This window comes from Aspergillus brunneoviolaceus, assembly GCF_003184695.1.
Source record: "Aspergillus brunneoviolaceus CBS 621.78 unplaced genomic scaffold BO95scaffold_1, whole genome shotgun sequence".
In the NCBI taxonomy this organism is placed as follows: domain Eukaryota; kingdom Fungi; phylum Ascomycota; class Eurotiomycetes; order Eurotiales; family Aspergillaceae; genus Aspergillus; species Aspergillus brunneoviolaceus.
In genome coordinates this window covers 604,898-627,099 of record NW_020290731.1, presented here as the reverse complement: position 1 = coordinate 627,099, position 22,202 = coordinate 604,898, and the positions used below count along the sequence as shown (strand labels likewise).

Sequence of the window (22,202 nt, the reverse complement as noted above, 5' to 3'; positions counted from 1 at the left end):
GTCCATCCAGTTGAGGATGAGCTCACTGTGTGAGTACCTGCCGTACCTGGTAAATTACAGCAAAATGGCACACCACCACCACTACAGCACCTTTTCACCCTTCACAATCACAATCACCATTCTGGTCTCCAAAGTGCTGATCCCACACAAACAAACCAGCAACTGCCATTATTTGACTCAGATCCACAAGACTACGACTACGACTACGTCTACGTCTTCACAAACAAGTCTTGCGATTAGCAATCATGGTAAGCCGACTGGGAGTGGGGGTCCACCCACCCCGACTAGCACCTCACACTACACCTCACTTACCTTGACCCCCCCCCCCCCCTCCTCTCCTACACAATTCGCTACCGACAGCCCAGCTAATCCCGAAACTCAAGCCCCCAAAACTCACCAAAAGCGCCAAACAGGCACTGATCGTCTCGCACCTCCGCGCCAGCGGCACCTGCCACACGCTGAAGGACCTCGAGAAGTCCCTGCCGGCGGTGGCCTCGATCAACGCGATCCAAGTGAAGGAGTTCCTGCAGGAGCTGGCGGACGAGAATGAGATTCGCATGGAGAAGATCGGGAGTTTGAACTGGTACTGGTGTTTCGCGGGGGAGGCGAAGCGCGAGCGCGAGAGCCGGTTGCGTGCGGTGCAATCGGAGGTGGAGCTGGTGGGGAAGGAGGTGAGTGAGTTGGAGGCGTTGGTGAGGGAGAGGAAGGCTGCGGAGGAGAGGGAGAGGGTGGAGGATGAGAGGGTGAGGGTGAGGGAGGCGGGTGGTGGTGGTGGTGGTGGTATTGGGTATGATAGGGAACAGGAGAGGGAGCGGCTAATGCTACGGAAAGTGGAGTTGCAGGAGGAGATTCGTCATCTGCAGGGGAAGGTGACGGCGGTTTCGGGATCCAGTGGTGGTGGTGGTGGTGGTGTTGTTGAGGAGAAAAGCTTGTCGTGCGTGGTGGAGGAGACGGAGGAGTTTCGGCGTCAGGCGCTGATGTGGACGGAGAATATTTATGTGCTGGAAGGGTTTGTCGATCGGCTGACCGGCGGGGATCGGGAGGTGTTGCGGGCGCTGCAGCGCGAATGTTATGGGGAGGAGGAGTATGTGGAGGGGGAGGGGTTGCGGGAGATCTTTGAGTGAGGGTGAGGGGGATGGTGATGATGATGATTGTACTGTAGTTAGTGTAAGTTACTCAGTGTTGTTGTTGTTGTCGTTGTTGTTGTTGATTTATAAGATGGAGAAAATCAGGGCATGTACAGTAATTAGTGGTGCTCCAGTCCAGGCTGCTCCAGCTCCAGCCGAGCAGTGAGTGAGTGGAAACTGCCGAGCCACGAACGGCCCAAGAGAAGCTTGACTGTCTCGCCTCCTCTTGCTTATCTGCACTTACCGTGGTCGATTCTCCTCTTTTCCCTTCCCCCCCCTCCCCGTCTGTCTGTCTCTGTCTCGCACTCAAACCCACTCCCCGATTCCATCTCATCCCATCCCAATTCATACCCCCGGGGGGTCGACCTTCCACTCACTCAACTCACTTCGCTCACTACAATATTTCTAGACTACATTCATCTTCATCCTCCTTTTTTGTTTCCCTTCTATTGCAATCCATTTTCTGTCTTCTATTTTCCTCTATCTTAATCCTTTTCCCCCCCTAATTTTATTCTTCTTCTACCCCTCCTCTTCCCTCCCTCACTCTCTTCTCTATCACCTGCATCAACTACCTGCATCTCCTCTTTCCCCCCTCCCACTATTTTCCACTTAAGCTTTGGCCCTCCACGGTCCAAAAACGCCCTTTGGGTTCGGACCTACTGCTACTACTAGTCAAGTCTAGTCATCCTAGCCTAAGGGGGGCTTTTCTAGCATCCATCCATCCATCCATCCATCCATCTCATCTTGTCATTTCTCCCACTTGAGCTCCACTCTCGCTCTCTCGCTCTCTTTCTCCCTCTACTAGTCCCTCTAATTTCCTCTACCTGTCTCTCTTCTCTTCCTCTCTGTGTCTCGCTCCTCTCATTCGCATTTCCATCCATCCCGAAGAAATGATGCGGACCAGTCAGCCCGACTCTTAATCCCTGACAATTCTCTCTTCTCCCCTCCCCTTCCCTCCCCCCGGATAATTCTTCTCTTCATTCTTCCCCTTCTTTCCTTCTTTCCTTCTTTCTATTGCCTCTTTCTGCTTAGCTAGCCTTTGCTAAGTTTCCTGACGGTCGGACAAGAAAGGTCCTTCCCGAACACGTCTTCCCCTCCCCACCCCGGATTGGGGATTCTTCCCCACGCGCCTTTCAGTCCTCTGCGTGATTTTACAACTTAGGCTGAAGCGACGCAACCTCTCATAAATTGCGCGCCATCCAGTCAATTTCTCCAGCTGCGTTAACTACAGAGGTTGAAAGAACCTGGTGGTTATTGCTGACTGCCTTCGCGCCCGACGGCCAGATCGGGCCGGACCTGCCGGGGGATTGACTGCTTGCTGACCTGCTTGCCTGCTTGCCTGCTTGATTTGATGCTAGGAACGGAGAATTTCTCTTCTGTCTCGATCGCATCCCCATCTTCCTTTCTGGTCGGGACTTATTCTCTAAGTTGTCATCCTTCCTCACGTTACCCGCCCCTTGCTGCCTCGTCGACCTTGAATCAACGACGGCTTTCGTCATTCGACGGCAGTACGCTGCGCTGAGAGGCTACTCTTGATTCCCACCCCTCCCTTCCCCTCCTTGCTCCCTCTCTGGCTCGGCACTCTCCCTGTCCTCTTGCTCGCCCTCAATTGACTGCGCTGGATTCTTCTACGTCCATTGTGTTCGCCGCTTGCCAGCCACCTCATCTCGCTCGCCATTTGTATGGATTGGGCGACGTAGTGGCTGTGTGTCATGTCCGTCAACCCTCTCCCTTCTCGACCTTCCTCGACGCTCCGTCGGAATAGCTCCTCCCTCCTAGCCAAATTCCGCTCCCAACTCGGCCCTCGAAATCGCAGCATCACCGACTTCTACATTGAGCCTGACGATCCCTGGCGCTCCTACTTCCCCGGTGACACCATCACCGGCACGGTCGTGCTAACCGTTGTTCGGCCCGTTCGCATCACACATCTCGTCGTTTGTCTGCATGGCTATGTCAAAGTCTACAAGAACACCGTCCCGACGGGGGAATCATCACCGGAGTTGGGCTTTCTGGGTCCCGGACGCGGGCGTCGAGGGGCGGAATATTTGGGAAATGGCTTGTCAACCTTGTTTGAGGATGAGGTCGTCCTGTGCGGGGAGGGTCGTCTCAAGGAGGGTGTCTACAAGTTCCGCTTCGAGATGTCTTTCCCACCGTATGCGCTACCCAGTAGCATCAATGTAAGAGCCTTGCGACAACCTAAACTGCCTGCTGAAAGTGGCCGGTGCTGATATCATGACTCGGACGCAGTTCGAACGAGGGACCATCTCCTATATGCTTACGTCCACCCTAACCAAGCCGACCACGATTAACCCGACTTCTACCTGCCGACGACGCGTCACCGTGTTGGAAAACATCGATATTGCCCCCTTTCCTCGCCCCAAACCTCGAATTGTCACCCTCGAACCAATCTCTCGACGCGCCAAGTCCAAAGCGAAGGCCAAGTCAGCAGGATCTGACGCGCCCGATACGCAGTCGCTCGATTCCCCGGAAAATGGCGAGAACTCGACCGACAATCGCCCGCCGCTCAGTCCAGCACCCAGCAACGTCAGCTCCTCCAGTCGACCGAGCAACAGCAGCCAGAGCTTTCGAGTTCCCAGCGATCCAAGCTCGTCGACCAGCACCGGAATGCGCAATAGTGAGGCTCGTAGCATTACCCCATCGGTCACGGACGGAATCATCACCGCGAAGGCCGAAGTTTTGCGCGCGGGCGTGCTGCCAGGAGATACATTACCTATCATGGTAACCATCAACCATTGCAAACAAGTGCGCAGCGCGCATGGTATAATTGTAACCCTCTACCGCCAGGGACGGATCGATTTGCATCCGGCAATTCCTATGGGCAAACCGGACGGAAAGAAACCCGTCTATGAGGACTACTATCCACGCTCTCGGACGGGTCTGGGAGGGCTAACCCTCGGCTCTAGTCGCACCACGGGGGTCTTTCGAAAGGATCTGACGCAGACCTTTGCACCTCTTATAGTGGACCCGGTGACCATGACGGCCGTAATCAAGACCTCGATCCGTGTACCCGAAGACACCTTTCCCACCATCACGCGTACCCCAGGAAGTATGATTAATTTCAGATACTATGTCGAGGTTGTGGTTGATCTTCGGGGGAAGCTCACTTCTCCCGACCGGTTTCTGCCACGGTTTAATATGGTCACCTCGGGTGGTAATTATTCGCCCAGTGGACAAGTGCTGAACCCGGCCGATGTCAACAACAGTGCAATCACAGCCAACTGGTCAGGCAATATCCTGGACACGGACCAAATTCGGCGCGAGAAAGGTGTTGTGGCGGTCGTTTTTGAAGTTGTGATTGGCACGCGAGATTCGCAGCGGGGAGTCAAACCGGCGGAATCTGCGCCATCAGTGGCGGCAGGACCAGATGAGCCCTCGCAGGATAGTTCCGTCACCGAGCGAGAAGTGTGGCCACCTGAGCCCAATTCGCAGCCCAACGGTGAAACAGAGTATCCTGAAGATCAGGCGTACTCCCATGATCCGTCACACTGGCCTGAGTATCCGGGACCCGGGTATGGGGATGAGCCGCAGTCGTATCAATCGCTCGGCGAGATGGCTTTTACTCCTCCGTCAGAAGAGCCGATGGACGAAAAGGCACGGTTACAGCGTGCTGAGCAGATGCTTCTCCCTAGCCAGCCTCTGGAGGATGACCCAGGAGTCGGATCGTCGGACTTGGTAATGCCGACGGCTCCAGTGCTACCGGAAGATGACCACCTCCAGGATTACCATCATCTGCCTTCGCCAATTGAGAATTCCACCCCGCGCCCGGCCATCTCCGCCGAGTCAATGCAGACGGTAGTGCCTGGCAGCAGCGCCATGGCTGCCAGCGAGGCGCAGACGGGTGATGATAAACAAGAGCTGGAGCGACGGCGACTGATGGCGCAGGCCAGCGCGCCCGAGGAATTGGATGTAGCACCAGCTGAGTCGGGTGACGCACCCACGGCGCCGGTTTTTCATGATGATGAAGAAGACCATCACTTGGTGGGTGGCATGGCGCATGGCGACGAGTCCTTACCGCGGTATCAGCGATGAGCGAACTGGCTCCAGGAGCATGTTTTCATTGTTTCATTTTCCTCTGATTGAGTCTATTGCATTGCGGGGCTACCGGGAGATACCATTGAAGTTTTTGTGATCTTTCTATTCATTTATTACATTTCATATATTTCATAAATATTTATACATTTCATACATGCTGGAGATAGTGACTAAAAAAAGTTGGCTTATCGCAGCCAGGGGGGTGGATGGGATATGGAGGGAAGAGACGATACGAAGGAACAGCAAAACAAAGCCAAGTCATTGATAAGGAAGTGTTGGTGTGGTTGATAAGCATAACAAGCTAGGGGGGGGGGGAAGGCGCGCCAAGCCCCAAGCCGGGTTTGTCTCTCAACCTCCGGCAGCGACTGCACTTTCGCATCCTCTCCCCTCGGTCCTGGCTGATCTTGCTTTCTGTTGCGATCAAACCACCACCACAAACAGGACGGAGAACACTGTTGTTTCCACTCCTTTTCAGCCCGTTCCTCCAAGTAGTGTTCGCACCGGAGCACTTCAAGCCTTCAAGGTTGCAGTCATGGCTTTCCGCAACGGGTCCTTTGCGACCTTTCTCATCGTGTGCCGTAAGCAGCAACCCAAATATCTTCACCACCTTTTCAGCACACTAGACACTGACCTCACATACGAAAACCCATAGCAACCAGCTTCTTCCTCGGCATCATCTTTTCCCTCTTCCCCTACGACTACCCGATCCTCTGGTCCACGACCCCGACGCCCGCCACGCACTTCGACTACTTTGAATCCCACCTCCGCTTCCTGCACGCCTCCCCGCCCCTCATCCCCCGCATCCTCCACATCGTCATCTTTCTGGGGTTGGCCGGCCTCGTGACCAAGCTCTACCGCCCCTCGGAGAGCAACATGCTCTTCGACGGCGCGAGCCTGGTCCTGTACATGTGCGGCGTAACGGTGTACATTGCGAATATCGTGAAGGGACTGCGGCTGGTCAGCGCGGGTACCTACGGCGATGATTTGCTCGCTGCGACCGCCGCCGCCGCCACCGCCGGTGCTGGTGCTGGCAGTGACGCGCCGGCCGAGGAAGGGCAGATCCTCGGTCGCGAGGATTCGCTGAAGGTTCTCGCGGCGAGCAACACGATCCTGGCGCTGGTCTTGGTGGGGGTGCTCGTCTTGCAGGCGGGCCAGTGGTATGCCGAGCGGAAGGAGGCGCAGGAGTTGGCGAGTTTCAAGGCTTCTTCCTCTTCCTCTTCCTCGAAGAAGGAGAAGGAGAAGGAGAAGGAGGTGAAGGAGGATGCGGCTGTGGAGAAGGAGGAGGAGGAGCAGCAGCAGCAGGGTGCTTCCTCTGCTACGACGACGGGGAGGGTGACGAGGCTGGCGAGCTCGCGGAAGAAGAATTAGTGAGATTGGTTGCTTGTGTGTGAGTGTGGTCGGGGTAAGGGGGAAGACGTGAGGAGGATCTGCTGTTGTTGTCTGTTGTTGTTGTTGTTGTTGTCGGATACGAGCTAGCTAGCTATTAACGCTGCGCTGCGCTGCACTGCTCATGTGGACTAGGTACTATTGCATGGATGGCTGTTCAAAAGTCTTCGAGCGCTTTGAGGTTGTGATGCTAAATGGGATAATTCTACCTACCTGTCTACCTATCATCTGCCCACCTACCCAAGTGTATGGGTTCTAAATCGTCGAGCCCGTTGCGTTACTCTCTCTCTCACTCTCTGAGAGAACAGAATGCTGGTGCCGATACCGCTATTCCCTATGCTTTACCCTAGCCATGGAATGGAAGCTCTGCACCGGACCCTCCCCCCATACTTAAGCCCCTACAATACAGCGCAAGAAAAGCACACAGCCATACTCATACGAACATCTATATACAGATTCAAGAACGAAGAGACCGGGATTCCCTCCCCATCTTCGAATCTTAGATCATGAAGAAGACGAAAACAGGTAAAACACATAAAATAGACTATAAAGTTTGATATGTGGGGGAATCATAAAAACAAAAGGAAACCAGCAACATCAAACAAAACACACACATATACACACAAGTGAAGCGAGGGTGGCTAATATATCAACAGCAACAGCATCATGCAGAGAGTCAAAAACCAAAAAACGAAGGTGATGTAGTAAATGCATGCTAGGCTTATTTATAGACGATGACAAACCTTCCAGAGAATAACACAAAGCCTAACCCAAGTCGCAGATGCAGAATATTGAGAAAGGACTAATCTCACATATGTAGGGTCCCCGGGCTGAAGGAGAATGGACTCCGGGGCAGGTCGGGCGTGCGGGGACTCAGGGCCTTGGCGAAGAGTTCCTCGCCGGATTCGGCGCTGGAGGGGTGGATGTGTGTCAATGAGCCTATCGAGGTGAAGCCTGTGTGGTGGAGGTGGTGGTGGTTTTGTTGTAGGTGGTGCTGGTGGTGGTTGTCGGGGGATTGGTGGGTTTGGAGGGATTCGGGGGGGTAATGGACGATGATGGGGCGGGTGAGCGGGTCGGAGGGGGGTGGAGTTGGTTGATTCTTGTTGTTGTTGGTGGTGGTGGTGGTGGTGGTGGTGTTGCTGTGAAGAGTGTGGAAGGAAGTGAAGGAGGAGACGGCGACGTCTGGGGACTGCGGGGAAAGGAGATGGCGGGCCGTGGCGGCGTGGCCTGTAGGTTATGTGAGTGAGAAGTTAGCTTGTGGACTTGTAGTTGGGCCTGGTCAAAACGGTTGAGTCAGGAGGTAGAAAAACATACCCTCTCCCTTCGGCGATAGTTCCTTCTCACCCGTCTGCAACTTCAACCCCCGGAGCTTCTCCCCCAGCTTCCCCCCGCCTGTGGTACTGGGCGACACCGGGGTCGCCGGACCCATGGGATAGTGCGGATCCGGATGGCTGGCCGGCGGACTGCGCTCTGTCAACGAGACCCCGAAGTTGGTCTCGATCCACTCCTTCTCCTGCAGGGCCATGTGCAGCGCGATCCCCTCGACATTCGCCAGACACTCGTCGCGGATCTCCTTGTCCAGCACCTGCAGCCGTTTCTTCGCCCAGATGGTGTGCAGCACCCCCTTCTTGCCTGCGGAGCGGCCGTCCGCCCCCAGCTCCGGCGGGAAGATGGCGGGTAAGGGGTTCAGATGCAGCGGCTCGGGGGCCTTTCCCGTCGCCGCCGCCGCCGCAGCAGCAGTATTTTGGTCGTGATCGGCGGGGGCGGCTTCGTAGAAGAGCGTCACGGTCGGAGGGATGGTGACGTGCGGCGGGAGGAGGAAGTAGAACCGGCGCGTGTTGTCCTTGGTCTTCTCGTCGGCGGGGAGGACCGCCTGTTTCCCTTCCCAGGCGACGTGCCATGAGCCGCCGCCTTTAGTGTTGTTGTTGTTATCCGTTGAAGGACCCGTTCGGCCGAGATCGTCGTCTTCCCACTCGATCATCAGGATCTTGGTTCCGTCGTTGCCCTTGCCGGCTTCGAATTCGAAGCGAGCCAGAGCGGTGATGGATATGGTGCCATCGGGGACGCGCGATGGGTCGAGGGCAGCGAATTCGCTGTTGTTGGGGGTGAAAGGCGTGGGGAGGGAGTATGCCATGGCTTTGGGGGTCTTTTTGTGTTTGTTTGTACTTTCGGGTCGTTGTATGGTGCGGAGGAAGATGAAGGTTTGGACCTTCTAGGCGGACCGGACGAGGGCAGTGAATTGTCGCTGATAAGATGAACGAGGCATCTGAAACGGGGATGGAGATGCTGGAGGGACTGAAACCGCCGATCACGGGTCAGACGAAATGGAATGATTCCTCGTGTTGGTGTCAATCAGTGGGACTGATGATGATGATGATGATGATGATGATGATGATGCTCTGTCGTCCACGAGGCTCAAAGAAGATGAATAGAGAGTCTAAGGATAGAAAATGGAAGAAAAGTCAAGATCGTTGGTGGTGGTGGTGGTGGTGGTGGTAGTGTTGATTGAATGATTGATTGACTTGCATTATTGATTTGATTTGATTTGATTTGAGGGGTTCTGAAATTGATGGGCTTTTCTAATTATAGATTCAGCCTTGGCATCACACCGCAGCTTCAACGCTCTCTCTCTCTCTCTTCCATGTTTATTTCCCCACCCCTTCATTCTTGTTCTGTTTCTGCCACGTCCGTCCTGATCACTGCATTGCTGTTGATTGCTAGGCCCTTCATCATGGCAGCAGACATGCCAGTCGAAGAGAGTCGAAGAGAAACAGTCCATGGTGATGCCTCATGCTTGGAGGGATGCCTGATTGGCCTCGTGGCTGCCACCCGAGGCTGAGCGAGGAAGTACTGTATGTACCCCACTTGAGGTACGAAGAGAGATCAAAGACAGAGACGAGAACGAAGAGGGGCACTGGAAGAGACCACGAATGGTGGAGCGACAAAGAGGACTCGGGCCAGGCATGTCAGCAATATCCTTGGTCAGGTTCATTGTGTCGTTCGTCATGGATCACTGTGGGAATGTTCCCTCCATGATATACTCATGCGAGAAGGGCTCTCTCCCTCTATAAGCAGCCATCTGGCCAACAGCTGGTCAACCACCTCTTCTCTGTGTGCTTATCACTCCTCTTGCATCGGACTGAAAACGTCCGTAACTTTGGTCATGGTAAGCAACCCCCAATGTACAGAACAATACCATACCACCGCCGCCATGAGACGAGCATTTGGGCGGCAATACGCGGGTGGACAGTCTTCAGGGAAGGGCAAGGGTGATGAAGAGATGCGATCATGCAGGGAATGGTGCGCTTAAACTGCCCGAAGAAACGGACGCGCCGCCCATGATTTGTTCTATAATTGTCCCTCGCGTTGTGAGTATCACCAAAGGGGACGAATCGTCTACGTTCATTGGTAGACTCTTGCTCAAAAGAAAGAGAGGGGCAAAGTCAACGCACTCGATTTCTGCAATCATCATCACAAAAGTCAACATCATCAACTTGGCTAACCGCTGGTATATCGATGAGGGGGGGCATGAATCGACTGGGCTGGAAGGACAGCTAAGAATCACGGCAGCCCCAGCCATTCGTCACGGACTTGCGAAAATCCCGATGAGGTCGAGGACTGTGACTGGTTGACGAACGCACGCTCCACCAGTCAAATCAAGATTCAATCCATGGGGATTGTCCGGAGAATATTATTATTGGGAGGGGTTGTTCATTCGATGCACTGACAGGACTGACGACAGTCTGATCCGGTGTGTTGTTGATGTTCGACCTCGGACCAAGTCAGTTGCAATGTAAATCCAAGCAGCATTGTCGACGACGACACTCGGACCAGCATCTGCGTTCATCATCAATGATTCTCATCATCTCCGGCTCCAACCTCATGATATAAGCTCCCAATGCAGCGATCGCAAACCACTGTATGGCCCATCGTCACTGCAGCCAGCATAAGAGCGGTTACCAAAAATATCTCCCCCCTCCTCTCCCCACCTCCATCCCAGAATAGCAGTGCGCATACATAGCATCTTCTGCGCTTAGCCCAATCAGAGTGTCTCTTTCAGGGTCTCTTCAATCACCCAAAAATAACTTCCTTAGCCTGTGATGAAAATAGAAAGCCTGCAGACATCCGGGATTTTTGGGGACACGACCCGCCCTTCCAGCAAGAGGGAAAGGAAGTGTGTGTGTATGTGTGTCTGGCTCTCACATCTGCCACTCACCTGGTGACCTTTGCACTGTTCGACTATGCTGCAGACTAGGAAAACAGCTGCCCCTCCCTCCCACTGCAGAGCACAGAAGTCTATGCACAGTACGGTAGTATACTGTACATCCAGCCGTCGAGTTACGTGTATAGTCAAGTGAATCAATCAGTCAGCCAGCCAATCCATCCTCAGCCTGCAGAGAAGACACCAAAGAATCCAACCGGATTGGGCCAACCGCGAGACGCTGCCCACCTACTTACTTACTCCCTGCCCCGCTTTTTCCTCTGCCCGCCGCTGCTGATTAGGTAGTTGGTTATTTCCGCTGAATTATCAATCCCAGTCTAAAGTCATCACAGGTTTTTCTTCCATCCTCCTTCCCTTCAGACGGCTAAACCTGTTGCGTAAGGAACTCTCTGCACGAATCTGGTATATAGGAATTTTCAGAGGAAGGGGCACAGGTTGACACGCGTGCGATGATCCCCTCCGAATAAGAGGGGGGTGGGGGGCGAAGTGCGAGCGGCTGAGATCACGGCGGCAAATCTATGGGGTTGTAAGGCGTTATGGGCGTGATGAACCGAATTTTTCGTCTCTACATTGAATTTTTCTTTTCTGGTGGTTTTTTCGGGGCGGGTGGAAAATCCTTCACAAAGGTTAATTGCATGGGAGCTTGTTTTCATGGTTAGGCGTTGTTGGTAAGTATCTTGTGTTCCTTTCTGTCACTCTTTCTCGCTCTTCCTTTTCTGTGTTCTCGACACTATGGGTAGGACTTGGGATAGTGCCCTATTTTGTAGTCTAGTCTCTCTAAATATAGTATACCTTAGTACTAAGCACCGATACTAGCAGGGCTGTTGCACCCTGTGGTAGTGACAGTAGTTGACCTGAAGGTACAACAATACTTCGCCGGGACCACATCGTGGCAGCTGCAGTTAAGCGCCGGCACTAGGCTTCTTAGGGCGATGGTGGGTCCTGTCGGCGGGCTTTCCCCCCTCCCGATTCTGGAACCATTGGTTCCGCCGGGATAAGGATCGATGTGGGGGTCCGAGTTTAGATGACGTGTGGTGGGTTTTGGCGCCGAGGGGGACTTTCTTACTTACTGGTTGGCTCGTCTGCATGGCCAGGCTACTAGGTATGATGTTACCTAGGCTGCTACGCCGGAGCTGAGGAGGAATGCTAGTACCAAGTACGTAGCTAGCTTCTAGCACACTGTCTATTTGGGTGTGGGAGGTTCTAGAGGGGATTGAAGGTCGTGGTGAAAAAGATCACATTAAAGCGCGTATCTATTCTACTCATACCTGTTGCTCATAACAACCTTCGATCTAGCATTGAGCTTGAGGATACAAGACTGGAGCATCGAGGATACTCAAGAGCCGCATCAGTAGAGGTAATGAATGCCTGGCACCAGACCAGCCCTATCACGGAGGGTAAGTGGTGAGGTTTTCTCGAAGCCATCTCCATCTCATCACTAAGATCTCACTCTTGTATTTTTTTTTCTATTTCTAGCTCAATCTCAATCTAATGTACAGTACACACTACATAAATCTCCCACCCCTTAATCCCGCTTGCCTGCGCCCGCAATTCTTCAGCGAGCAAACATGAAACAGTCAGCGCGCTTTGCTGGCCAATGACCTGGTCCCATCGATAGGTGCTAAATCACAGATTGATCTAAGGGCTCTCCTCGCAGTGCCCGGGCACGGGCAGGGTTGACCGGCGACCGTTTAGCACGGCAGACTTCTTCGACCTGACGCTCCCACGGGGCGAATCACCGGAACTTTGGACGCGGGTTAGAGTGTAAATGTCAGTCTTTTCGAGGGTGGCTCAGTTTACTAAAAGGTCGAATTGCAAGCCCACAGACAAGAAAGGGGGGGGGGGGGGAAGGGGGGTTGCTCACGATCTCTGGGCGTAAATGGTTCCAATGGGGAGGGTAGGGTTACCGCCGTGCGCTCGCGTTGGTATCGAGTGTATTGGTTATTTACCGTTACCGCTGACGGTGGGTTGGTTACCGTACACCACAGAGCATACTATGTATTTGGTTGTGATTCTCCTCTTCTCTTCTTCTTCTTCTTGACCCTTGGGATTTCGACTTTATCGATGCTGTTGATGACACTCTCTCCTACATAGACGGGTCGTTCAGTAAATAGCGATGCTTTCCAACTGGGAAGCATACATACATACACCCCTCTACATCAGTATCTACACAACAGCCCTCTCTACTACCTCGTCAGACAACCACAACCATCTGTCCACATCGAACCCCCCCAAAGACTCACAACCAACACAACAACGTCCAGAATCTAACCCCTCCAAGTCATGTCCTCACTCTACTGCATCTTCAAACCAACCCGGACAACACCCCATCCCTTCCCAACCAAAGTACAAACTCCCCCTCCCCTCACAAGTGACAACCGCGCCCCCGGAAAAAAAAAGGTTTCACTCCCGTCTTCCCCGAGTGGGAATTACCTTTCCGGCTCAGGCTTCCCTCTCTCCCCCCAATAGTCATCTTTACCACTGCCCCGGGCCGGGTCACGACTCATCTCCCTGAGATGGGATAGGACGGTTGGGGCGAGTGAACGGCCCACACCGCCGCGAGAAGGCTGTTACCATAGACACATCGTCAGTCAGTGCGCGCTTCCGGATGCTTGGGTCCCGCCGGCGTGGTTGGGCATCTAGCTCGTAAATCGCGCTTATGCTTGAAAAGGGCCAGTGAGCAGGAATAGGCTAGCTGAGGGAGGAGGTGAGGGGGCTGATGCCCTTCTGTACTGTATGATGGTGGGTAGAGATGGGTTGTGGATGGGTGATTGTTGGCGTCGCAGGATCTTTAGGGTAAACACGTGGTCATGGCTGGAGGGGAGAATGGGATTGAGAGGTTCTTGGGATCTGGGAGGGGGCCCGGATTGTATACAGAGTACCTACGGTAGGCTTGAGGGGGGGTGGGAGGTGTGTGCATGCGGCGCAGATGCCTTGCAGGAGGCTCTGGATTGGTGCTGAAGGTGGTGTATCGGCCCGAAGTCAATTGTGGGTTTGAGTCTGTGGGTTTTGGGTGGTATGGATGGAGCTTAGGGTGAGTTGGTCAGGGAGGAGGTTTGTAAGTTGGTCAGTTGGTCAGTATGTACTGTACCTTATGTACCTTTCTCAGACCAAGTTGATGGTAAGAAACAGTGTCGATGGCTCTAGTGTTAATTGATGGAGGGTCGACTATAGCGAAGAACTTACACTCATGCCGACGTCACTGAAAGTGGTAGATTAGACTCCATTTACATATCGTCCGTCATTGGTCAAGTCTGCTTGTGTTTGCCAATGAACCAGTCGTAGCCGCTTCCTGCGGGTATTCCCCGTTCTCATGTTCATCGAATAGAGAAACAGACTTCAAGTCAAAGTATAAGTGACTTCCAAATGTCTTCGAGAGACTCAATCATATTTGTTATATCCTCCCCAACAATGAACCCGCTCCCCAACTCCCAACGCCAAACCCAGCGCTACCTAACCCAGACAAGAAAAAAGCGCTTTAAACTGAATAGAATCAAACTTTCACAGTTCATCTTTCTCCTCACTATGCTTTCTCCGCTTCCCCTTGGGCGGATCCTCCAGCTGTGTTCGCTTATATGTCACGGTATGGGTGACCACATGCCGCACGCTCACCCGGCTGGCGGTCGCACTCCGCGGGCCCTCCCAATACCGCAGCTTCCAATCCGACGGCGAGTAGGGCGACAAGATCGAGTTCGCGCTCCGGGGCGTCTCCAATGTGGGCGAGTACCGTATGGCCGGGGGGATGCGCAGACGGCGCAGGTTCATCATGTCCCGCCGGGTCGGGGGCACCGTGCCGTAAGGCGTCGGCGGCGGCAGCGACGCCGTCGCGGGTCTGGTGGCATCGGAGAAGTTGAAAGAGCCGCTGACCGCACTGGCCGGCTGCGATGTCGGGGTCTTCGTGGCCTTGTCCCAGACGAAGCGCGTGGTGGCCCCATTGCCGTCGGCGGGGGAGAAGATCGGGGTGAGGGCCTTGAGGAATTCGGTGTAGGCGGCGGGTGGGGTGATGGGCGTCGACAGGCCGTCGTCACTGTTGCCCCTTGCTCCTCCTCCGGACAGACTGGCTCCTGAGTCCGCTTGAAGTTCGGAGGGGAAGGTCATTGTGCGAGGGGTCTGTAACGGGTGGAGGATTGGCTTCGCCGGCATTTTTGAAATGATGTACGGTAGAAGTGTCGGAGTCTTGAGAGGTTTAGGTAATGTGTAGGACACAAGAGTGCTCAAAGTGTCTCTGAAGAAAGGAGGCTTTGGGAGCCAGATGACAATTTGTTCTGGCAAGGATGCGCCTGACCTTGGTCACGTTGTGCGTGCGTGGCAGTAGACAAGGGCCACTGGTGTCGTATATAGATCGATCTTGTATGGGACAGCCGACACCCGGGGGAGAAGTGGGCGAGACGGGGACTAGGTGACTGAAGCGATCCAACCGGGAACGTCGCAGCTGTGATAAGAATAGAGAAAGACCGGAAAGGAACTTTCTTTCGTGATATCCTGTTTTTTCAGGAGAAGAAGTGAAGGAGGGTGGGGGAGGAGATTAAGGGATGGAGGGCGGGCGAGATGTGGAGGGTGAGGATTATTATTTATCTCGAATTGACGCCGACAGTCCAGAGAGGCAGACGGATTTCGCGTACCGTACGGGTATTAGGACGGTAAAAGAACAAGACGCATGTCATGTAAGTATGATGGTCTGTCACGAATCCAAGGTCAGTGTCACGCGCTAGACCTAAAATGGCTTGATCCCGAGAGGTGCGCGGCTGCATTGAAGGACCCCGAATCATCCTTTCCACACACTACGTCTATCCGCCTCCACACGTTTCAACTCACCCAAGCGGGCTGCAAAGAGGTGTGATCTCCAATGCAATGGATTATCAGTCTGCAGACCTGACTGGTGTGGATTGGCTTCCGGGAGAATGAGGGGAAGACGGTGTTTCGCTCGAATGCAGGTTCAGATCGGTTGATCTGCAAAGATGTGTGACAATTGACGAGAAGGTGTCGGCTGCTCTGTCGAATGAAATGAAGCTCAAGCATTCATCGGGACCATGCTCTTTATATTCCTCCTTCGAAAGTGCTTGAAAACTGGTCTCTATCGCTCAAATAGACCAAACATGCAATGCTGCAAACTAACGAACAAGGCCGAGATAATGACTGCCTCAGGGATTAACGCGCGCTATTTTCCAGCGCTAAAGCTCAACCTCTCCTTGAACCACCACACAATATGTACACCATGTTCCTCATCAAACTACGTCCAATCCAATCGACTGCTCGGAAAGCCACCCCAGGTCAGAGATACTCAGGACCCTTGTCGTTATCGGCCGCGTTAATGCACACATCTGCCGGTCTTGCCTAGTGGCGGCTCGCCCGGGGATTCCATCGTGCAAATCGTCAATCAGATGTACAGGGAACCCACACGATCTGGCTCTCTGGAAAGTTTCCTGCGGGGAGCTTTCAATTCTATTGTCAATCTAGTTTGGCGGCTGGATCTCCCCAGACTTCCACACGGCTTGTTTTCATACTTTATCTTCATCTCAACTCTGCCGGGTTGGCGCCAGCATTGCATCCTCATGCATCCATACCTCTTCAGCGAATTGAACGACGATTGGTCAAGGATTGATATCAAGGTAATGTCAGTCACTCCGTTGTCATGGCATGACGGACTATGCGCGCGGGGTCTGTGACCAGCACCGTGCTCAGACTCGCATGGGCCTTCCGTCCACCCCTCTATGTGCAAGAGTGCTCGACCTTCTGGAGACGTGTCCCTGCTCAAGTATGTGAATCCCCGCTCTTCTTGCAGACTGGCTTTTGCTGGTGGGTCTATCATGATATCCAATCTTCATCACACCATGCCGCAGAGAAGGTAAACATTGAGACACACATTGGCACAGGAAGGGTCGCATCGGAGATCAAACAGTTGACATCTATCTTCGTTAACTATCTCGGAAGCCATGAGGATAGACTGGGGTGCTCGTACCGTTCTGTCCCATTGGCTGCTCGTCAACCGTTGTTGGGTATTTTCTCACACCATCTTGTTTTTCCGGTGCCACAACCAACAAACCTTTCTACTCAGTGTTGGATGCAAGCCTACGCCTGAGGGATGCAGCTCGGCCATTAACTGCTTGCCATGTTACCATGACATTCAACAATGATGAATCGAAAGCTAATGGATTGTTCGAGACCGGACCTTGTTGATGGTGAAGTCAAAAGCGCTGACCATTCCACTTCGGACGTATGACAGTAAGGATTATAGCTCACCGCATTAGAATTTGACACCCAATCTTAGTGGTGTTATGGACTACCATTGCATGAACGGCTCTTCGAGACGATGGAGCATTGATTCGGTGTGGGAAGCTGAGGAAGATGATAGAAATTGATATTGACCACTTGACTCCCCCGAAAGCGACATTATCTGCGTGCCACAGTCATGCACCCAACCCGTCATACCCTTTCCGGTCATAATCCTTTGGCGTATCGCCTAATGGAATTCTGCGTACAGTGACATTTGTTACAGCGACTCGCCCTTGGGACCGTTAACGTAGACCCAGAGGTCATAAGCACAGGGCACATCAAGAATACGACTTTCTTCATGCAATTGAACCGAACTGTGGCCGTGGGACCCAGGGCTTTCCTTGAACGTCGAGACTTTCTAAAGTCAGATCAATGATTTCGACGTTTTGGACACCTTAGAATTCTGGCTCCTGCCGCTCTACGGCCATGATTGACCACCGCGGATAAACAACCTATGAAGTTAAATGATATGCATTCCCCAATCAACCTGAACGCCATCTATCAGAATAAATCCCGCAATCAAGCCGAAGCACAATGGCCCCCATCTACCCTCAAGTCCGCTCCCGTCATAAATCCGCTGCCATCGGCCAGCATGTACACCGTGGGCGCCTTGAAGTCCTCAGGCACGCCCAGGCGGCCCAGCAGCGCACCCCGCATCCAGGTTTCCTCCACCTCCGGCTTCTCTGCGAGCAAGGCATCCGTCATGGCGGTGCGAATATACTGCATTTGAATCAATGGTTAGCAGTCATCGCTGGACACATGAGGATATAAGAGCAAACCGACTCCGGCGGATAAGGTGTTAACGCGAATGCCATCTTGTCCCCATTCCTGTGCTACAGAGCGACACATCTGGTGGACGGCCGCCTTGGACGAATTGTATGCTGTGCAGGTGAGACCCTGTGTGTGCGACCGCCCTGTTAGCTTTTCTTCTGTCACAGTCGATGGAATGGAAAAAAGGGAGTCTCTTACTCGGTTGGCAATCTGCCCAGACATCGAAGCAATCATCACAATGCTGGCGGGGGTGTTCTGTTCCTTGAAGATGCGAGCACAATGCTTGGCGGGGATGAAGGTGCCAATCACGCTGAATACCGGTTCTTGTTAGATTTCACACATCACATCCTCCCACAGGAACCGTGGCCTTGGTGGTGGTGGTGGTGGTGGTGGAAGCTTTTACTTAACGTCCAACATCTTCCTCCACATGTCAACGGGGTACTCCAACGCGGGCACCATCTGCTGGATCCCGGCGCAGGTGATGAGTCCCCGCAGGGGCATATCGCGGCCCAACGCCTCGGCGGCGATCTGCTCGAGGATCTGGCTCGTGGAGGCCTCGTCGGTGATGTCGCACGAGATATAGGATGCGTGGAGGCGCCGCGCGCTGGCCAGTTTCTGGACCGAGGCCCATTCCTCGGCGCTGGGCGCGGGGAGAAGATCCAGGCACACGACGTCGCCGCCGGCTTCGATGATGGCTCCGGCCAGCACAATCCCCAGTCCCCGGCCGCCGCCGGTGATCGCGACCGTGCGATTGCCGAGCGAGAAGAGGTCGTTGGTGCGCCCGATAACCGGCGGCTGGATTGAGGCGGCGACGGCAGGGGTGGTGTGCTCGAGGGCGACCTCGGGTGTGGTGTTGTCGGTGATGGAAGGGGACATGGTGAGAACTTGTGCGAGAGGACTTTAGGTGCAGGCGAGGTGGTTAGGTGAGTATGGGGGAGGGGGAATTTAAATGAGGGCTATCGTGGAGAAACTACGGTTATATGAGGAGTGTGCAGTTGGTGAGTGGACTGCGCTTATGCTTAACATAAGTAGGAGGAAACTTGTTGTGGGACAGACATCCTGTTGGAACGTTTCTAGCATGCGTTTCGCGCTGGGACCGTTCTCATCGCTATGCTATCTGCTCCACTGATCTATGATGGTATAGCGCCGCTGTTCATGACCTGGCCTGTGATGAGTTGGTGTATGTGCAGTAGCCACCACACAGGTAACAGACACAGATTAGACCATCCACGGGTAGTTAGCTTGCCGGTATGTAGTCAACTGTAGTACGCGGGCGGGAGGGTAACCGGCCACTAGGACGGGTGGTGCTAAAGCTTTCCTGAAGGGGAAAGTCCGGGATGATGAACTCGTGGCTTTGCCGATTCCCTTCGGCTCATCCCACTGTGGGTCGTGCCGAGGCGCCAAAGCTTACCAAACTGGGGAATATACGAGCGCAAACTTGGTGATGCCCTAAGCCAGAAACCCACTCAGCCTAATTCATGAAGCGGAGGTTGAATAGTCGCATGAATCAGATGATGTCGTGCAGAATGGAGGTGCGCAACATTCGGGACAATGCTTATGAGCATGCAGACTTTGATGACCAGGCCAACGTTCTCACTATATTGACTTGCGATACAACCAAAAGGCGTCAAACTGTTGAACCGCTACAAACGTGGTTTCTGGGAGCATGAATAACCATGGATCCAACCATGAAGTTTCAAAGGAAGCTATGGTTCCGTCTTTGACCATAATTCCTTGGAAAGAGGGTTTCGGTTGTTCTCCGCTTCCCAAAAACACAACCCCGGGTTCCTCGTGTCCGTCCCCGCAGAAACCACCCCATGAAAATGACGTCCTATTATCCCGTCCTTCTGCCGTCTTTCGGCGATTTTAACCCTACTCCAGCCCAGCTCTATAAAAGTAGATGGAGCCCCAAATAGATCGGAGTCAATGCGAGCCAGCCCTAGTTTGCTAGCCTTGTTCCTTAAGCACAATTCAAACATCTTTACGGAAAGACATGACTGTTCTCACTGGTAAGCCACTGTCGCTGGCTATTACTGCCACTGCAGGAAGTGGTTTCCTTCTGTGAGTCATCCAATGCATTCGTCCATCTTTATCAGACCAAGACTGACTTGAAGGCTTAGATTCGGATATGATCAAGGTGTTATGTCAGGTCTTTTGACCGGTACTGCATTCACGCGGACATTCCCGGAGATTGACACGACCTCCGCAGGACATGGCAGTTCTTCACTGCAAGGCACGGTGTAAGTCGGTTCAGATCTGCGGAAGTGTTGTGTGCAGCGAGCTAACTGGGGCTAGGGTTGCTATCTATGAGATCGTAGGTTGATGGCACTTCGATTTCGCTAATGACACACCAATTGACTATGGAGTAGGGCTGCTTCTTGGGTGCCCTGATTGCTCTGTTCGCGGGTGAGAAGATTGGCCGTCGGATGTGTATCATTGCAGGTTGCATCATTCTCAGTATCGGGGCGGCGATTCAGTGCAGTGCGTATGGCATCCCGCAGTTGATTGTGGGTCGGATCGTGGCCGGCGTCGGCAATGGTCTCAATACCAGTACAATCCGTACGTCTGTCCTCAGACTACCGTCCCCCTAGGATGCAGGCTGATTGGAGTAGCGGTGTGGCATTCGGAATTGAGCAAAGCATCCAGTCGAGGAAAAGGGGTATGTGACTTCGCTGACAACATCGATGGTCGGTGCTGACCTCGTATAGCTGGCGATCGAGCTCACGATCAACATCTTCGGTGTCATGACAGCCTACTGGGTTGGTTAGTCTATCTACTGCTTCCCCAGCCCCGCCACACATACTAAAAGGGCTCAGATTATGGAATGAGTTATGTCGACAACGAAGCTCAATTCCGGTTTCCTATCGCGCTGCAGATTCTTTTTGCCATCATCACACTTCTAGGGGTGATTGCCTTGCCCGAGTCGCCTCGTTGGGTGAGTTTTGCTGTCCCGAGGGGCTTTGGGACTTGGGAGCTAACACAGGAAAGCTTATTTCCCACGGCCAACGCGACGAAGCGCAACACATTATCTGGGCTGTTCAGCCTAACGCAGACCAAATTTCTGAGTCTGACACCATCGTCACCACGGAGGTAGCAGAGATCTCTCGTGCTATTGCAGAGGAACAGGCAGCATCCCAGGAAGGATCCTTCGGCATGATCTTCAGCAACGGGCCTCAGAAGTTCTTCTACCGCACGCTTCTGGGAATGGGGGGACAGTTCATGCAGCAGATGTCGGGAGTCAATTTGATCACTTATGTGAGACCACTACTCTACCCTTGAAACTAAATTGATTATGTCTTGCTGACGGAACGCAGTACAACACGGTGATCTTCGAGAACTCGGTTGGTATGAGCCACAACTTGGCCCTACTGATGGCGGGCTTTAACGGGGTAGCCTACTTTGTCTCTACCTTTGTTCCCGTCTGGACTATTGATAGGTACAGTTCTTGCTCTCAAGCTCACCCGCTCAGCTGCTAATTTGCGCAGGCTGGGTCGTCGGAAACTCATGCTCTTCGCGGCGGCGGGACAATGTGGCTGCATGGCTATCTTGGCTGGCACTGTGTACGATGGCGGCCATGCGGCTGGTATCGTGGCCACCGTGATGCTGTTCCTCTTCAATTTCTTCTTCGCCGTTGGCCTGCTGGCTATTCCGTGGCTATGTAAGCTGGCTCCCACATCCTCCGGAGACGAAGCTTCACTGACCGATTGCGCGCAGTGCCCGCTGAATATGCCCCGCTGGCGATCCGAAGCCGTGCTGCTGCATTGGCTACTGCCACCAATTGTACGTATCACGATGGGTGAAGGTCAAGATTCGAGGAGATTTGCTGACTGCCATCTGCAGGGATCTTTACCTTTCTTGTCGTGGAAATCACGCCCGTCAGTATTGACAGCATCGGCTATCGCACGTATATCTACTTTGCTGGTAAGAATGGCCCCCTGAAGGTAGAGGGATATCAACCCGAGCTAACGGTGGCTTGCTAGTGTTTAATTTCTGCTTCCTCCCCTTGATTTACTTCTTCTATCCCGAGACACGCAACCTCACGCTGGAACAAGTGGACTTGCTTTTCACGGGAGAGAAGGTGCAGCTTCACTGGCACCCGTCGATGGGCGCAGTGGGCGATGTCAGTGAGCGCATTGGAGACAAGGAGGTAGGAATGGTTGAACATGTTGAGTGACGGGCAGGTCTCTGTCGTCGGTGGTGTACAGAGTTCAGTGCTTATGGAAGTAGACTTGAGATATCCAGGATATCCAGTACCTGCGGTATATACAGTGATAACGAAGCAATTTTGTTTTGAAAGCCTGGTGCCGGGAGACGAGCCTCCCAAACAGGCAGTTGCGGTCGGGGCCCCCGGGAAAACCCCCCCCCCCCCC

At 53.5% G+C, this 22,202-nt stretch overlaps 9 protein-coding genes across 9 annotated transcripts in view; 6 read left to right on the top strand and 3 right to left on the bottom strand.

The window, feature by feature from the left end:
* The first annotated feature begins 90 nt into the window (after positions 1 to 90).
* Positions 91 to 1,153, top strand: BO95DRAFT_5643 (putative GAJ protein). Its single transcript, XM_025592060.1, has 2 exons — positions 91 to 248; positions 384 to 1,153. Exons 1-2 carry the CDS (start codon positions 246 to 248, stop codon positions 1,122 to 1,124), a joined length of 744 nt encoding a protein of 247 aa, XP_025448059.1. The 5' UTR covers positions 91 to 245; the 3' UTR covers positions 1,125 to 1,153.
* A 1,580-nt stretch (positions 1,154 to 2,733) lies between these two features.
* rim8 (pH response protein PalF) lies at positions 2,734 to 5,532 on the top strand. Its single transcript, XM_025592058.1, has 2 exons — positions 2,734 to 3,304; positions 3,375 to 5,532. The coding sequence occupies exons 1-2, from the start codon at positions 2,840 to 2,842 to the stop codon at positions 5,175 to 5,177; spliced, it is 2,268 nt and encodes a 755-aa protein (XP_025448058.1). The 5' UTR covers positions 2,734 to 2,839; the 3' UTR covers positions 5,178 to 5,532.
* Positions 5,533 to 5,712: 180 nt separating this feature from the next.
* BO95DRAFT_326019 (putative secretory component protein shr3) lies at positions 5,713 to 6,383 on the top strand (the record flags this gene model as incomplete). The annotated part of the gene is made up of 2 exons (XM_025581849.1): positions 5,713 to 5,758; positions 5,833 to 6,383. Coding segments are annotated over 2 exons (597 nt in total), but the record flags the coding sequence as incomplete, so codon positions are not given.
* Positions 6,384 to 6,961: 578 nt separating this feature from the next.
* Positions 6,962 to 8,917, bottom strand: BO95DRAFT_5543 (uncharacterized protein). Its single transcript, XM_025592055.1, has 2 exons — positions 7,881 to 8,917; positions 6,962 to 7,793 (listed from the first exon to the last, which is right to left on the bottom strand). Exons 1-2 carry the CDS (start codon positions 8,698 to 8,700, stop codon positions 7,375 to 7,377), a joined length of 1,239 nt encoding a protein of 412 aa, XP_025448056.1. The 5' UTR covers positions 8,701 to 8,917; the 3' UTR covers positions 6,962 to 7,374.
* A 3,943-nt stretch (positions 8,918 to 12,860) lies between these two features.
* Positions 12,861 to 13,620, top strand: BO95DRAFT_437703 (uncharacterized protein). The gene has a single exon (XM_025585338.1). It carries the CDS (start codon positions 12,905 to 12,907, stop codon positions 13,301 to 13,303), a length of 399 nt encoding a protein of 132 aa, XP_025448055.1. The 5' UTR covers positions 12,861 to 12,904; the 3' UTR covers positions 13,304 to 13,620.
* Positions 13,621 to 14,009: 389 nt separating this feature from the next.
* BO95DRAFT_437701 (uncharacterized protein) lies at positions 14,010 to 15,344 on the bottom strand. Its single transcript, XM_025585337.1, has one exon. The coding sequence runs from the start codon at positions 14,929 to 14,931 to the stop codon at positions 14,290 to 14,292; it is 642 nt and encodes a 213-aa protein (XP_025448054.1). The 5' UTR covers positions 14,932 to 15,344; the 3' UTR covers positions 14,010 to 14,289.
* Positions 15,345 to 16,268: 924 nt separating this feature from the next.
* Positions 16,269 to 17,017, top strand: BO95DRAFT_5508 (uncharacterized protein). Its single transcript, XM_025592054.1, has 2 exons — positions 16,269 to 16,784; positions 16,844 to 17,017. The coding sequence occupies exons 1-2, from the start codon at positions 16,436 to 16,438 to the stop codon at positions 16,963 to 16,965; spliced, it is 471 nt and encodes a 156-aa protein (XP_025448053.1). The 5' UTR covers positions 16,269 to 16,435; the 3' UTR covers positions 16,966 to 17,017.
* A 563-nt stretch (positions 17,018 to 17,580) lies between these two features.
* Positions 17,581 to 18,708, bottom strand: BO95DRAFT_350422 (oxidoreductase, short chain dehydrogenase/reductase family; the record flags this gene model as incomplete). Its single annotated transcript, XM_025582038.1, has 4 exons — positions 17,581 to 17,781; positions 17,845 to 17,958; positions 18,031 to 18,142; positions 18,236 to 18,708. The coding sequence occupies 4 exons, from the start codon at positions 18,706 to 18,708 to the stop codon at positions 17,581 to 17,583; spliced, it is 900 nt and encodes a 299-aa protein (XP_025448052.1).
* A 1,117-nt stretch (positions 18,709 to 19,825) lies between these two features.
* BO95DRAFT_510046 (uncharacterized protein) overlaps positions 19,826 to 22,202 on the top strand; it is a gene marked incomplete at its 5' end in the record, with an annotated part of 5,385 nt that continues 3,008 nt past the window's right edge. Inside the window, 13 exons of the mRNA XM_025591323.1 lie at positions 19,826 to 19,893; positions 19,953 to 20,072; positions 20,128 to 20,146; positions 20,202 to 20,391; positions 20,445 to 20,491; positions 20,541 to 20,595; positions 20,649 to 20,767; positions 20,821 to 21,087; positions 21,147 to 21,268; positions 21,318 to 21,490; positions 21,547 to 21,612; positions 21,673 to 21,753; positions 21,813 to 21,979. Coding sequence (XP_025448051.1) covers positions 19,826 to 19,893; positions 19,953 to 20,072; positions 20,128 to 20,146; positions 20,202 to 20,391; positions 20,445 to 20,491; positions 20,541 to 20,595; positions 20,649 to 20,767; positions 20,821 to 21,087; positions 21,147 to 21,268; positions 21,318 to 21,490; positions 21,547 to 21,612; positions 21,673 to 21,753; positions 21,813 to 21,979 — 1,494 coding nt within the window. The remainder of the gene's footprint in view (positions 19,894 to 19,952; positions 20,073 to 20,127; positions 20,147 to 20,201; positions 20,392 to 20,444; positions 20,492 to 20,540; positions 20,596 to 20,648; positions 20,768 to 20,820; positions 21,088 to 21,146; positions 21,269 to 21,317; positions 21,491 to 21,546; positions 21,613 to 21,672; positions 21,754 to 21,812; positions 21,980 to 22,202) is intronic.

Coding starts and splice junctions, on each gene's coding strand:
- rim8 (XM_025592058.1), top strand. CDS start 2,840: ATGTCCGTCAACCCTCTCCCTTCTCGACCTTCCTCGACGCTCCGTCGG. Junction 3,305..3,374: donor CGCTACCCAGTAGCATCAAT/GTAAGAGCCTTG, acceptor ACTCGGACGCAG/TTCGAACGAGGGACCATCTC.
- BO95DRAFT_5543 (XM_025592055.1), bottom strand. CDS start 8,700: ATGGCATACTCCCTCCCCACGCCTTTCACCCCCAACAACAGCGAATTC. Junction 7,794..7,880: donor ACTATCGCCGAAGGGAGAGG/GTATGTTTTTCT, acceptor CATAACCTACAG/GCCACGCCGCCACGGCCCGC.
- BO95DRAFT_437703 (XM_025585338.1), top strand. CDS start 12,905: ATGCTTTCCAACTGGGAAGCATACATACATACACCCCTCTACATCAGT.
- BO95DRAFT_437701 (XM_025585337.1), bottom strand. CDS start 14,931: ATGCCGGCGAAGCCAATCCTCCACCCGTTACAGACCCCTCGCACAATG.
- BO95DRAFT_5508 (XM_025592054.1), top strand. CDS start 16,436: ATGCGCGCGGGGTCTGTGACCAGCACCGTGCTCAGACTCGCATGGGCC. Junction 16,785..16,843: donor TGCTCGTCAACCGTTGTTGG/GTATTTTCTCAC, acceptor CTTTCTACTCAG/TGTTGGATGCAAGCCTACGC.